This window comes from Protopterus annectens, chromosome 4.part0 (genome assembly GCF_019279795.1).
Source record: "Protopterus annectens isolate FY-2018-M chromosome 4.part0, PAN1.0, whole genome shotgun sequence".
Taxonomy (NCBI): domain Eukaryota; kingdom Metazoa; phylum Chordata; order Ceratodontiformes; family Protopteridae; genus Protopterus; species Protopterus annectens.
The window spans coordinates 1,707,001,745-1,707,018,058 of NC_056733.1; the positions used below are offsets into that span (position 1 = coordinate 1,707,001,745).

The window sequence follows — 16,314 nt, forward strand, 5'->3', positions numbered from 1 at the left end:
TTCCAACTTGAAAGCATGAGTAATTGCAAAACCTATGTTGGTCCAAATAAAAAGCAATACACAATGTCTGTTTTAGAGTCTTAATGTTTTCTGCTAGTGGACCAACATGGCATTACCTTCATTTTTTCTTGTGCTGACAGCATTATTTCTAATTTTGATTGTGATTCACAGCATTGCCACTGTGTTCCCATCCACCAGATTGAGAGCAGAGGGAGAACATGGTACTGCTTCAGTAAATTCAGGGCAGTTATTGAAAGGACCTCATTAAACAGTGGATTATATTAAAGGTTTATAAGGATACTTCCTGCATATTCCATATTTTTAAATCAAAATACAATTTAAGATGCTAGCCTGAAGCTATAAGTTAAAATGACCCTCTTTTTTCAGCTTTTTAGTACTAACTATGCTGATAAACTGTAGTAAGGACTCCTTTACCACTGTATACCTGGCTCCCTTTCCTCCTGTCTCTAGTCATAGATCTTCATACTCACTATTGGTAAGTAAATATTCAGAAGGGCTTCTATCTTGCAGATATACAAGCAATTCCCTCACAATCCCTGCTAACTTCTTGTGGTCAGGAGCTTTCTATGGGCTCCCTGCTAACATCTTGTGGTCAGGACTTTTCTATGGCCTGTCTTTCTTATCAGATACTGCTGTTATTGGTTATTATTGCTCAGGGAGAGACTTACTAGTCTGTCTCAGTGCAGTACTTCTCTGACTTTGCCACTGACTTCCTTTCTGCAAAGGTTAAATATCTGTTGTGCTTTGTATTTATACTCCTCTCAAAAGCCTACCATTTCCCTTTGTCTTTTTGTTTTTGGCAATCATATTGAAAGCCACATCTTTCAATTGTCATTTTTGTGTATAATTTGTACATAGTTTAGCCTCTTACAATAACTACACAAAAGCATATCCCTGTGCACTGAGTACATTATAGGTACTGATTATTTTGCAGTGCATAACAGAACATTTTGTATCACTTAAGCAATTTATACTTATGTCATGGACTGTTTTTGTGAATGTTCAAAGTTTATCCTAATATAGTGCAACATTAGAAGAGACTATAGCAGCCAAGGGATTGTAGTAGGCAAAGATGCTGGGGGGTGGGCAGTTGGCTATCAATTTTTCTCAGTAATTTAGTAATTTATTATTTTTACAGAGGCGGTCATCAACTCACATGATGATGATGATGAAAGTCTTCCTCTGAAAAGTGAGTTGTTGAGTGATATGATAAAATCAGAAAATTACTAGACTGGCCAAAAATGGCTGAAGAGAAGATATTTTACTAGCTTATTTGGAGAGTTTTTGGTTAGAAACATTGTAAACCTGGTTCACTTAGCAAACCTAATACCAGTAAATGAGTTCAGCTTTCCTTTTGCAGTGAATGGGAGGTGGAGGATATTGGCAATGTTTCACTGGAGTAGCATACTGTAGGTGAAGGAAGGAACATGTTATGGGCAAAAGAACCGTCAGTATGTGGGTCTGCAGTTAGGGTATCAGCTGTGCAGCAGCCCGTAAAGCTGGCTGCTCAGGCTTGAACTCAAATGCATATTTGGGTGAGGATTGCCAGCCATGGGTGAGAAAGTGGAACTGACACATTTTGCACAAACACAGTAGCCAAGGTCAAGCAAGCTGCATCTGGCAGCCTTAGGGAGAGAGTGAGAGGGTAGAAGGAGCATAGAAGAGGATTTCATGGGAGAGGCATTTTAGTTTAGGGAGCATGAGGCTTAGGTTTAGGAAATGGGAGGGATGTTTATGGATAGACAGCACTCAGTGAATTTAGATGTATGAAGGGAAAGGGAGTTTTAGGTTTAGGGAGAGGAAGGGGAGTTTTATGGTAAGTCACTGTTCAAAAGCTTAAGCTTTAGGGAATGGGTAGGAAGTTTAGGTTTAGGGACTTAAGAGTTAGGAAACCCAGTGATGGTTAGAATCAGTGACCAGGTGGGAGTTTTAGGGTTGGGGTTTTGGTAGAGCTATGTACTTTAGTAGGGTCATGTGATGGGAGAGCTATGTATTTAACTAGGATTGGGTTAAGGGGAGTTATGCACTTGGCAATTAGAACAAGTGGCAGTGGCAAGTGTGTCGTGAGTTACTAGCAGATGAGCATTTGTAGTAAACTCCAGTATGTTAGGCCTTGGAAAATGAAAGTCAGCTTTTCTACAGGGAGCTCTGTGGGAGCTCATGCTAAGAATAACTACCAATTGTGCATGCAATGTACATCCTGAGCAGCCAAGTGCTCTGGATTGTGCGGAACGCTCCCCATTTATGATCGATTAAGCCCACCATTCCACTGTTCCACAATGAGCAGCCACTGCTCCACTTTCTGACTTTTGACTGGCTTGTATATCGCAGTTATAGCCATTGGCAACTCAGTATACTAGCCAGTCAAGTAATTTACATCTTTAAGGAAAGGAGTGAACTTTTCTGTGCCTGATTATGCAATTCTCCCTCCCCTTACATGCTCAGTGCTGCCCTCTCTGCTGCCTACATTCCATTCAGGAAAACCTGTACTCTGATGGCCAAGGGACACCCCTTTTTTATTGCATGTTCAGAATCAATGCCAAAATACATCCTGGAGTTTTGCCTCACAATGTCCGTCAAGGAGGTAGAAATCTGTGTCAGTAGATTAACCAACTGGGTGAAATTAATTGGTGAATCAACTTCTTCAGCTGAACCAAGTCCAATACCAGTAGATTCTCCAGTAATTCATTCTACCTGGCCCATTTCAACTGCACTCATTCTGTATTCCAGTCCAGTACTTCCTATACACACTACTTGATCCATCTGAACTCACTGTAACTGAAAAAACAAACCAAATTCAAATGCCAGCATACAACTCTACCATAAATAATCATGAACCAAAATGTGATAGCATGCATTAAGAGGGCTAGCAGGTGCGCTAATATAACATTGATATACTGGAGTAATGAAAATAATGTGTTTATCCAGACAATAATAACCCTAATTATGTCCTTGATTGAACAGTAAGTTCTTAATTGAAAGATCTTTATAAGAACAGGATGGTCTTGGAATGATTTTTGGTTCTGAAGAAGCCTCTGTTAGTAAATTTGTGAGACAAAAGCATTTAACTGTAGAAATTATTGTGACTTTATTATTTTTTGAATAAATGGATTATTTTCTGACTGAATGCTATCATGCTTCAGTGAGTCCATGATTTCCCCTTATTTATGAACTAATTGACTGGTAGCACAATCCAAACACCAAGTCCGTGACACTCCAGTGGCAATAAAACGAAAGTCAAATGTTCAAAGAATAACAAAAATGAACTGCTCTCATAAGTATAAGTATAGTTTATTCCAACGAGTAAGCCAAAGGCTTCTTCAGACTCTTAATACAAAGATAAAATTCTAAAAACCACTTTTAAATCTCCCTCACAGTCACTATTGGACAAAGGAAGTTCACTAATCACATGTTACATTGTCTTAAAAAGACAAGTACCAGAAAATGTTAACAAAGCTAAAAGCATAAGTACTTTAAAAACATAAGTAATTTAAAGCTTCCATCAAAATGCATTTATCAGTTAGTATGTCCGTATGAGAGTTAAAAAACGTACACAACTTCTGATTCATTCTAAAACATGTTGAGCGTTCCACAACATCATTGATCGTTGCTGAAATTACTAAAAGCTATAGTTCCCTAACACTCAACGGTGTTATAAGTAGAAATCACAAGTGCATAAATTTCAAAAATATCATGGACACTTTACAATATAATCGTTGATCAAAAATGAGCCGCATCTTTGCGCAAATCCAATTTAACGAATGAGGTATGCTTGACAATATCCCTCTGCGAGGAATCAAAGTTCATAGTTGCATAGACAAACTAAGGTCAAACAGCCTTGATCTCTTACAATATCGTGCATAAATAACAAATAATATACGCACGATAGTGTCCTACAAGCATGTGTGGGTCTCAAGAAACGAAAATGGAAGTATATGGCAATGAACAATGAAAATGATAAATGAATAAAACTGCACAAAACAGCAACCTATAAAAAATACAAACACATGTAAAATGTTTCCGTGACTTGAAGTTAAGGGGAATCTGGCATACCTAAATACTATTGTAGAGGGCGCATCTCATATAAATGTATAGTACTATCTATGTGAATACTTTAAAATCTGATTACTCTTATAAACAATAAATAGAAGGATAATATGTATTAGCAACAAGTCAGTGCACATGAATATTACATAACTCTACTTCGATGTATTCTTTAGGGATCTTTTATTAGCATCTCGTAGGACACTATCGTGCGTATATTATTTGTTATTTATGCACGATATTGTAAGAGATCAAGGCTGTTTTTTAGATATGCCTTTTTTGTATTTTTAGGCAGACGCTTTGAGCCCTTTAAATGCGTGTTACGTTACCTGCACTACTGTTACACCTAAGGTTAGGTTGTAACACGGACGCATACAAAGTTTTTGCAGAATACACCTTTTGTTTATTACAGGCAGCATACTTTATAGAGACCTATGAAGTTTCTGTTTAAGCATCTTTATTTTGACCCTAGTTTGTCTATGCAACTATGAACTTTGATTCCTCGCAGAGGGATATTGTCAAGCATACCTCATTCGTTAAATTGGATTATGAAAGGTACGCTTTCAATTTTTTGATCAACGATTATATTGTAAAGTGTCCATGATATTTTTGAAATTTATGCACTTGTGATTTCTACTTATAACACCGTTGAGTGTTAGGAACTATAGCTTTTAGTAATTGCAGCAACGATCAATGATGTTGAAACTATACTTATACTTATGAGAGCAGTTCATTTTGTTATTCTTGAACATTTGACTTTTTTATTGCCATTGAGTGCGGAGTGGGACTTGGTGTTTTGGATTGTGCTTACTTTACTTTTAACGTGAATCTCCTGCCTTACCTGACAGCAGCTCTGCATTTGGTTTTGTGTTAATTGACTGGTAGTTTTAAGCTACATTAAGAAACACACTAAGAGTATGGTTTATGACAGAATCATCTGTTGTAATGGATAGTAAATGTTATGACATCCAAAACCTTTTAAAAAGCTTAAAATTCCTGGAGATGGCGAATTAAAGTTGAAGTGGCAACTTTCTCATAGCTACATTTATTCTCCTTCTGCTAGTTATCACACTTAAAGGACAATTGTGTCCTAAGTACAATGTTTCCTGTCCACAGAGTTTATTTTCCTCCCTACAAAGTGATCCCCATATTTCCACATATTATAAACAGTACTTAATGATGTACTGATATTCTCAGCTGACAGCACACTGTGCTCTGGCATTATCTGTTCATTTCACCAGTATTGAAAAAGATAGTAATGACTTAAGACAGAATCTCCATATGCATTGTCTTCAGGATTTATTTGGGCTCATGTGAATTTTGCCCAATTGTAAGTTTTTACACAGTGTTTGCACTGTTGTCTTTGTAATCTGCTCCCACCAACATGCACTATTTGTAGCTTTTGCTTTTTTTACTCCTTGCAATATTTGTAGTTTTATTTATATCATTTTGTATTGTATAGCAGTACTCTGTGTTATAAGGATCAAACATTGTAATACCACATTGTTACATTGGCGCTGATTTTGTTCTGATTTGTCCTTGATTGGTCGAGTTAACGGATTTAGTTGGGAGAAAATGTGGGGGGGGGGGGGTTGAAAAAGCAGGTGCTGCACAGCGTTTTGTAACAGTTGCACTTGAATACTTTTTTGTAACTGTTTGCTACTGAGTATATTGTATTTTATCAATGGTTTCTGCTGACTTTGTTTTATATGACGTGTGTCCTATTGAATTTTAAAAATGTACCGTATTCACTAACTTAGTATTTCTGGCAGAAAGCCCACTTTTCATCCAGGTCCCATGGAAATGGTGCGTGTTCTACATTTTGACTGTTTGTCACACATTGCTAGGGTCTGTGTTCCACATTGGCCTCTTAAGAGGTTGAGACCTATGTGTACATCATACTCCTACTCAAACTGAGAAAGCCTAAATAAAGTTCTAGATTACCTATAGTATGATGGCCATGATTTCTGTTAAGGGATGAAACAACAGCTTGATTTCAGCTGGGGCCTGGGGCCACAAACATGAAAAAAAAATGATCAGCTAACAACATGCTCATTTGACAGATAACCTAAAACTACCATTTTTGTTGCCTGATGTTTTCTCTGCTCCAGATTACGAGCATGGTAAAGAGATATGTAGCATATAGGAATTATGAGGCAGAAACATAAAAGAATCAACAAACAGCAACATAAAAGTGTAACCATATCACATCACATCAGAATCTTTAGTAACCAGGACCTGGTATCTGGTGTATGAGATTAATTACCTTCAGTGATTCTACTTATTTTTTACCATGACTGACTGTTTCATCTCTGTCCATAATATCAACGTGGGGAAATGGATACATAAATGTGTGTGAGTTAGAGTTAGAAATGTGTGATTGAATTTTACGTGTGCCAGGAATAGACTTAAATAATCATCTGTTTTTCCTTATAATACTTGACTGTTTCACTAAGAAAAGCAAAACATGGAACAATGAAGTATGTTTGCTTGTATACAGATGTGTATATACATAGATCTCTTGTAAAAAGAGGGATAGAGAAATCCATCCATCCATCCATCCCTCCATCCATCCATCCATCCATCCATCCATCCATCCATCCATCCAGCCATCCATCCAGCCATCCATCTATCCATCCACAAAACCTTTCTTCTAATTTGTGCACATGGAGTGGGGGGAGGTCACTTCAGTAGTGGCAATCACCTAGAGCCAAGATTCACAATGGTGGGTGGCTAGCCCTGCTGTGAGCACAAGAAACATTTTGCAAGTAATCATAGTTAATATAATATCATAATTATTTTGCAAATAAGCATAGTGTTCAGTTCTAGTTTATTTACATGTATATTTCTGCAGAGTGTGGAGTGAAACATCTTATTTCACTATTAATTAAACTGATATACTTGAAAACAAATATCCACATCACATATATTCATGCATGCCATTTCACTACAACACGCGATAGTTTAAAAGATTAATCAATAAATGCACATTAAATTATAGCGATTCAGGTCCTGCTAGAAGAGTAACAGAGAATTCACTGTAATTAATTCAAGTGTTTTACCAAGAAGACTACAGGGGGCATTAATAACTAACTTCCAGGTCTGCATCTGGGGACAATGTGCATCCATGGAAATAGCTTACTAAAAGGATACAAGGTCTAAACAACATATCACACATGGACAGACTCAACATATCACACATGGACAGACTCAAAGCCTTGTCACTATACTTAGTGTCAAACAAACTGCTAAGAAGTGACTTGTATCTGGCATACAAGGCATCCTCTGACCCAAAATTGATGGATTTACTGCACATGAGGAAGTCAAATGACATCACAAATACTTGGACTAGGGATCTAAATCTGTTTTGAACATTAATAGAATGGTTTGGAGGGACAAATATATCTCAAAGAGGATACCGCTGGTCTGAAACAAACTCACCATTTACATAAAACAAAGTTCACCTTGTCCATATTCAAGTGCAACTTGGATCTATGGATGGGAAACAGAGAATTTACCTGAGGACTGTCTCCTGTACCACTAATGAACAAAAGCAGCTCCTAAATCTTTATCCCATGCATGGGTGCCCTCAAATTATTTTTGGTATGATTCAAGTTATTCTCATTTGGAGTAATAGATTATTATCAAGCATCGGTTGGGAATGGTCAATCTCTAATCAAATGGGCTAGGTTAATTTGAGCACAAAAAAGGGAAGATGGCTAGGCTAAAAGTGGGCCACAAAATCAGCATGCCTAGAACTTACCTATGAACCTATGGACTTATGGAAAGAGTTATCTTTTATTTACTAGCTGTTACTGTTTGACTAAGCACATGATATGAGAGTACTTCTCAGTAGTCATGCCTCTGAAGAAAAGTTACAATGGTCCTGTTTATTGTATGTTCCAGTATTTGACTAGTTAGGAAACACCAAATTAGACATTTATTAGGCATTTGGAAAACAATCTCTACAGCCCTCTGACACTATAGACAACACACAACTTCAAAATGAAAGTTAGGTGAGAGACCTTGGAACATGGGTAGTTGACTCCCCTGTTTTTGACCAGTGGTTAGGAAATCTTTTTACCTGGCACAGCTGATTGCAAAAGGTACTTCATCTTGATCCAAGGAAGTCCTTATACCTCTATATTCCACATCGACTTCACTTATTATCAAATACATTGCCCCTTTTAGGTTGAAGTTTACTAAGTATATCAAGCAACAACAAGGACCCCAGATATTCTTAACTAAAAAGATCACACAGTTAAAAGTCAAGTGCTACCAGGAGAGACAGCAGGTACTGCCCCTTTACCCATAGTACAATAGAATCCTTAAGGCCAATTTTTGCCGTACCTTTCAGTCTGTAAGGAATTGAGTGCTCCATCACCACTTACATCTGTAATCAAACAGACCCACTGACACTAAAACAAGGGATCGAATCCACATTAAGCAATGGGGTGTACTTTATTCCTTCAACAAGGAGTAAGATGACTGGATGGGTTTTAGGGTTTCAATGAATCTTCAACAAGGAGTTAATATGACTGGATGGGTATCCACAAATTCACCAGTGGTATAACTAGTCTGTTGCTTCCTGAAAAGGAAATAATGTCTAAGGGGTCTACTGACAAGATGTAAATGGCCAAGAGGCTCAGTTCCTTATATTTTCTATGATTATGAAATTCTATACTTATGCTGACAACATGCACACTCACTCACACATGCACACACACACACACACACACACGCACACACGCACGCACGCACACACACACACACACACACACACACACACACACACAGACTAGCTTTGCGGTACTTACTCTCGGTAACACTAACAGCTCCATCCTTCCACTGAAGTTACTACGTAAAGATGACATACCACTTTGCACTCCAAACAGCACAGCAAAGCTATTATCTGAATCATTCTACTTCGCTATTCAGATGCGGGCAATATGTCCAGGAAAGAATATGTGGCTTATTAGCATTAGCCATGTCCCTGGACTGTCGCATTTACGTGTGGGTTCACCAGTGACACTGCTGTCCAAACTACATGCAGGTTTGCTCTAACTGTTGTACTGATACAGCAGTCTTTGAATCTAAGGCATAAAACATGCTGAAAACCTGCACAGGACAAGTTTTCACAATGTGTTAATCTTTCTGAATTCCAGGAAATCTTTGTAATATAATTGCTATGTGTGTTGCTCATCATATATGCTTAAAGCAGACTGCATCTAGAAACTTCTTTGTAACAAGGATTTTCAGTCTTTAATATAAATATGAACATACACCTATAGTCCTGCAACTGATCCAGGAGAGAAACACTTGGGAACAATATTATTTCTTCTCCACCAGCTATGCCAAATTACAGGATGTCACATAATTATCAACAAACAAGTTTAGTGAAGTGAAAAGTAACTTTCTAGTAACATCGATTGGTAGACATTCAAGTCAACATCAGCTAATAACATTACATTTCACAAAGACAAACCATCATATATGATAAATGGGTCTAAAAAGGAGTAGACCAGAAAAATATGATGTTTAAATAACCAGACATGCTTCAAGTAGAAGACAGTATAGACATCTAAGCAGGACACCAGACTGCAGCCATAAAACACTAGATTATTCTACAGATTGTACATATTTGTAAAACGTGTCATTGCATCTACACAGTAACAAATTAAGTTGTTGACACATTAATTTTACTTATTTGTATTTAACTACAGGATGGTTGACTTTCAGACACTACTTCGGCACAAGGGGTGGCATGAATAATTATGAAATATAGTACAGCTTCAGGAAAAAAGTTCAAAAGATGCATGCCACTTAAAAGAGTACATTTGTCTTTTTGGTCCTTGCATCATCCTATGACACACCAACCCATTTCCTGTTGTCTACATTGGGTCTGACGATTATTCTCACCCCACAGACTTCTACTGATATTAGCTGGGGATAGTTGTGGAGCTTGAGGTTATTCTGGGGGTCTTGGCCACCACCATTCCACTAGGGTTTTTCTGCTATGCCCTATCCACCTCCCCACATGGTGATTAAAGGTAGTGTCTGTAGGTGGGCCTGAAGTGGAGGACACCATGACATATTGCCCTGCCTCTGTGGCAGCTCAGCCATGTCCACACACTTACAACTAGGACTATGCCTCCCAATGTACAACATCCCTAAACTCCACCAGGGAACGTCAATGCCCACCATCCTGGGATGGTAAGACCCATTCCTCCTTGCCACTCTGACAGTCGTACCAGCCACTAATCTAACCCAGGTCACCTCTGCCATTGAGCATTACCCCTCTATGCCACCACATTTGTGACTTAACAAAGCACAGTGTTATAGAGATATGAAAAAGTTAATAAGATCTGCATTTTGAAAGAAGAATACAACTTTCCATGTCATGCTTCACTCACATTCTAGAATATTGTTTACATGACAAGAGAAACAAGAACATCAAACCATTACAATAGCAGACATGAAGTAAAGATGATATTGGGTGCGTGTAAAAGAAATTAAGTTATAAAGCAATATGATTATCTGTACTACTATCAACAATGTGTCTACAACAGAAGCTTAGTAAGAATGTTATGTAAAATGCACTGTTTGCTGAAAAGTTTCAGTTGTAAGTTAGGCCAGTTCGTTTAGGATACATTTTTATCACTGACATTGTAGATGTTGAGGTTCTGTTGAATTCAAGGGGACTAGTTTGCCAGAATTTCATTGTAAGTAACCTGTGTCATGAAACTGACTGTAAAAAGATATGTTCTTTAGGATGGATATGAGTTCCTTTTTAAACTGGGTATAGTTAGTTTCTTTTCTGAGCTTTTAGGACAAGTAGTTTTAGTTGGCTGAGGCAGTTTACTAAAGGTCTTTTCCCCTACAGCTTGGCATAATTGAGGTCTAATGTAGGATGAAGGAGTTACCAGAGCTTGTTCTAAGATTACAGGTAGTGGACATTGTGCTGAATTTGTTAGTAAGCAGGGGACAACTGACCACTGAAAAGAAGTCTAAAGGTGAGAGTGCAGAGAGGGAAGGTGGGGTAAGCAGAGAGACCGAAAACCACACATGGGACAAGGCTGAGAAAATGGCAAATATTTTTTGTGGTAGTTTGAAATAATCTTATTTTGTTACCAAAATTAAGAAATGAGATTTGGATTTCAACATTTTACTTGTGCTCTTAGTCTAACAAGGTCATGGCTGACAAAGGGCCCTTGTGGTCTATTCCACTTACCCTTACAAATAAAACTACCAAACCTACTGTGCACAAATGACTCTTTTCAGGACAGACTTAAAAACATTGGTTTTATAAAGGGAGTTTCTCAATGTAAGTAGAAAGGGAGTGCCTGAAACCCACGACTGGATGATGAAAGTACTTAACGTCTGATTAACTCAACCCTCAGAGATATATCTCTCTACAGGAAAGGAACAACAATTAAATTGTGACTTAAAAAATGAAATTATATTAATTAATCATATGTCTTAACTCATGTAAATTATATTGATCAAGCTCTATAACATGGCAAGGGTTGCAAATATTGCACTAAACTTTTACTAAAAAAAGGATACGTAACAAAACTGGAATGAAGAGTCTGGGGACTTTCTATTTTTTTCAGATGTGAATTGAGAACTGGATTTAATCCCAGTTTATGAGGTTTATAAAATGACAGAGCAACACAACCTTCTAATTATGCAATAGGATAATATGAAAAGTGAGCTGTAAGAGACAACTGATATGCTGCAAGTCAATAAAGCAATACTGATTAATTCTTATGTGTTACCCTTTGCTTACTAGACTGATAAACACTATTAGCTAGGAGGAAATGACAGCATATGCACTAAATGCAAGTTTCTATAAAGAACATGAAAAGCATCAAACTGCAGTCAAAACATCCAAACAAAAATAGACGACTTATTTTAACTAGTTAGCCATATAGTGTTTATCTTGCATTGCAAGTAGTCACAAAACTGGTGCAAGTATGCTATACTCATTACAAATTCATTATGTAGATACTTTGTGTGTGTGTGTGTGTGTGTGTGTGTGTGTGTGTGTGTGTGTGTGTGTGTGTGTGTGTGTGTAGATATATATATATATATATATATATATATATATATATATATATATTTATATATATATATATTATTAAATGACTATGTGGGGAAAATATGTTTGTTTACATTCCTAGTTTGCCAGTTGATAAAACTAGCAACATAGCTATGACATACATGCATGCAGATAGTTTTCTGCAAGTCTCTTTACACCTGCAGACTGCTGTTTTTTTGTTTGTTTTTTTTTGTATGCATGTGTGTGTGTGTGTGTGTGTGTGTGTGTGTGTGTGTGTGTGTGTGTGTGGGCACGCACACGTGTGTGTGTGTGTGTGTGTGTGTGTGTGTGTGTGTGTGTGTGCGCGCAGCAGTTAAGGCTCAGTGACTCACTAGATATGATACGAGACAATATGTTTTATGTGATTATACATGGGAAAGCATTAGTACATTTACATAAGAATTTGCTAAAATAACATTGGATGAAGTGGAGGACAAGAGAAGGAAACAAGTCTAGATAAAAAATATCATGACATAAACATCTACCATTAAAGAGCAAAATAGACAAAACACATTATATGTGTCCTACAACATTTTACCTACAGTATTCTCATAAAGGAGAGAGCACATTTACAAGAACTAGATGTAACAGTATGGAAATCCTACATAAAAACTTTATGTTGGTGAGAGAAACAAGTTCTAAAAGCTCTTATTGCAACATTAAAGCATGGAACTTACCATGTTCATTCACAGAATCTCGAAGATGATAAATGGGATAACGGGGACAAACCATTGTCGACATATCTGCCTTTTAAAACACTGTCACTAATACCATCACACCTTCTGAGGATGTATGTTTCTTTATTTGGATATGCAACAGAAAGGAAATGTGCATATAAGCGTGATAGACAGAGACAGAGAGAGAGAAAGGAAGAGAATTCTAAGGCACACCCACTTTTTCTAACTGATTACAGAAAGTTAAAGATAAACTGCAGTTGTACCATACATGGACACACCTAGTCATCAGAGTTACCCTCTGCTAAAGCCACAGAGTTGAGAATATACGGATGTGAGTCTGAATCATGAAGTTACCACTTCCTAACTGTGTAACCTCGAATGAGTCATTACTTCCTTTTTGTAGCCCTGAGCAAGTCAGTAAATACCCTTCTTCTTTAATGTTTTCTTTTCCTCTCACTTTGTCTTTCGTTTTGCATCACATTTGTTTCTCAGTATGCCTGTTATTAATGTTATATCTATTAGGTAAAGTGCTACAGAATGCAATCATATTGTCATCTAACTGCAAACTCAAGGCATTTGTCAATTAGTCTTTCAGGATCACACCTCTCCAGCATAATAATTCATTATTTAATGATATTAGTCAAAAGACATATTCCGTAACTATGAAATTGTTCAATATTCCATGTTACCTTTACTAATTAATCTGTTCCTTGCACACATGCAATCTGTAACACCATTCTAGTTCCTTTATGGTAAAAACATACAATGTATATTCACTGACTGCTTTAGAGTGTCAGAGGATCAAAATTCCAAAATGCGGAGAAATAATCATAGAATGCAGTTTCTGTGAAAACCTAGTCAGAGAACATCAGTGATATTGGCACTCTGCAATGTTTTCGGAACGTGTTCTCAGGTTTATTATGAACATGAGCTAGCAAGGCAAGTTAGATCATTTCTTGCCCATTGCTGCTATTGCATGTAATGCAAAATATGGTATCTGTACAAACCTCATGAAAAAGGAAATTGAACCGGTGATAAACGACAAGATATAACTTTTTTTCTCATCAGAGAAATTGCTAAATAACAGTCATGGCCAGTTTTGCACACCTTAATGATGCTTTGACATTTGAGCTGCATTAATGCTGTTTGATTTTAGATGTAATAGTTTATTGAGTGTGTGTGTGTGTGTGTGTGTGTGTGTGTGTGTGTGTGTGTGTGTGTGTGTGTGTGTGTGTGTGTGTGCACTTGTGGATATGTGTGCAGGCATTAATGTGCATGTGTAGAGACAATGACAGTATGTGTGCATGCACATGTCTGCTAAGGTTTCCAAAATGAAGTGCAACGTGAAATATTTAATGTTTACACATATGACTATTTACCTAAGATGGATTTGTTTTGAACAAGAAGCAACAACATTTGTTTTAAAGATAGAATATCCTAGGAGCAACATGCTCTGTTACAGAAAATCGTCATTACCCTGATTGGGGGAGTTACAATTCACATGGTTAAAATGAGGCATATTTTTGTTTCATACCAGTTATCTGTTTAAGGGGACTAGTGTATAAGAACTGAAGTATGCTGATGAGGACATCTCCTGACCATAAGAAGTGAAATTAATTTCTTGTTTTGGTAGTTCATACTGTTATAATCATTTGGTAGCACATACATGGTATGCACATATTTCATTTGGTAGGCGTATGGTGCATGTGCATGGTATACACAGATTTTATTTGGTAAGTGTATGATGAATGTGCATGGCATGCACAGATTTCATAGGTTCATAGGTGTTTATTAGGCTAATGACCACGAGGGCTTTTTTAAGCCTAGCCATGCATCCTAAATCTCTGACAAGTTCTGATACCCTTGATAAGTGTAAACATGGGCCTGGGAGATGAACCATTTACAGGTTACCTGTTTGCATTAGAGACATAGGTGCCAAACAAGGGATGAATTTCCGGTTTCCAATCCAATTGTCTAAGTTGCACTTGAATTGGGCTAGGGAGGAAATATGCTTCACATGGACTGGGAGCCTGCTCCATAGATGGGGTAGTCTCTGGGATACATACCTATCTCTCCAGCAGGTCCTATTTATATTACAGGCAAGGTTTAAGTCTTTAGAGCAGGCAATTCTGCTACTGTTTGTTTAGTGGATATGGAGGAGGTCCATCAGAATGGGGTCTGACAATGCCCTGTATGCCAGGCATAGATCTCCCCTCAAAATCCTGTAAGAGACAGAATACAGGGATAGGGCCTTGAGGCAGTCTGCATAGGACATATTACTTATGCTCTGTATTCTTTTAGTGAGGAACCTCTGTGGATGTTCCAGTTGTTGGATATGCTTGATTAGGTACATGCCAAAGGGTGCATTATACTCAATGATAGGTCTGATGAATGCCGAATACAGTCGAACAATGACTTCCTTGGACTTAGATGCCATACCTTTCTTTATAAGTTGTGCAACATAGAATGATTTCCTCACCACTGTAGACACGTGATGATCAAAGGCTAGATTACTATCTATGTGTGTCCCTAAGTCCCTGACTAATGGGTCAACTTTAAGGGTTTTTTGTCAATATGACAGTTACCATGGATTGATGATTTCCCAAAGGATACTATTATGTATTTCTTGGCATTTAATTTTAGCCCATGGCTCGGACACCAGTTATTTGTCTGTGTCAGCCCATCCTGGGGGACATTAGTGTCAGTGTGAGATACAATGACAGCTCCTTATTTGAAATCATCTGCAAATTTAGTCAGCCAGAGACCACTGACATTGGTCTTTACTTCTGAGAATTAAATGCCAAAAAGGGCAAGTCCAAGGACTGATCCCTGAGGGACTACACTTGTGACTATCCTCTTTGTAGAGGTGGACTCCCAAATTCTAACTTACTGGGTACTGTCTCTGTGAGCCAGTTGGCTATCCACTGGGTAACATATGGGTCTGTACCTAACCTTCTGAGTTTGTCAACAATGACCGAGTGGGGTATTGTGTCAATTGCCTTGGCCAGTCAAGGTAGGCAGTGTGAAAAATGTCGCCCTCATCCATTGCTTTGGTGACCTTCTCAAAGAAGTCTACCAGGTTGAGTAGGCATGATCTGCCCTTAACGAAACCAAACTAGGTTGGGTCCAGTGTCTAGAGGATTACTATATCTCTGTTGATCATCTCCATGATAACTCTTTCCAAGGGTGGTTTACATATAAGACTAGTGAGACTTAGGGTTCTGTAGTTTCCACGGTTTGTAGATAGCCCACCTTTGTGCAGAAGAATGACTGATGCCTTTCTCCTTTCATGAGGCATGAAGCCTGTTTGGAGGTTACAGTTAAACAGTAATTCAAGAGACCCTGATAGGTCACTGCACACAACAGTGTATTGCCTTTGAAGTTGCGGGCATAGCTAAAGAATGCTTTGTGGTTTTCCTTGGCCTGGGGGCCAAACTTAACTCAAATTTGGCTTTGGTAGACTTTATTTGT

General features: G+C 37.8%; 1 protein-coding gene across 4 annotated transcripts in view; it reads right to left on the reverse strand.

Annotated features, from left to right (window-relative positions):
* RGS14 (regulator of G protein signaling 14) overlaps positions 1-16,314 on the reverse strand; it is an 854,621-nt gene that overhangs the window by 330,570 nt on the left and 507,737 nt on the right. Inside the window, exon 1 of one of the 4 annotated variants that reach the window (XM_044069440.1) lies at positions 12,844-12,993. The exons of the other annotated variants lie outside the window; for them this stretch is intronic. Coding sequence (XP_043925375.1) covers positions 12,844-12,907 — 64 coding nt within the window. The 5' untranslated portion in view covers positions 12,908-12,993. Of the gene's footprint in view, positions 1-12,843; positions 12,994-16,314 lie in introns of those variants that run through there. 4 annotated transcript variants of the gene reach the window in all.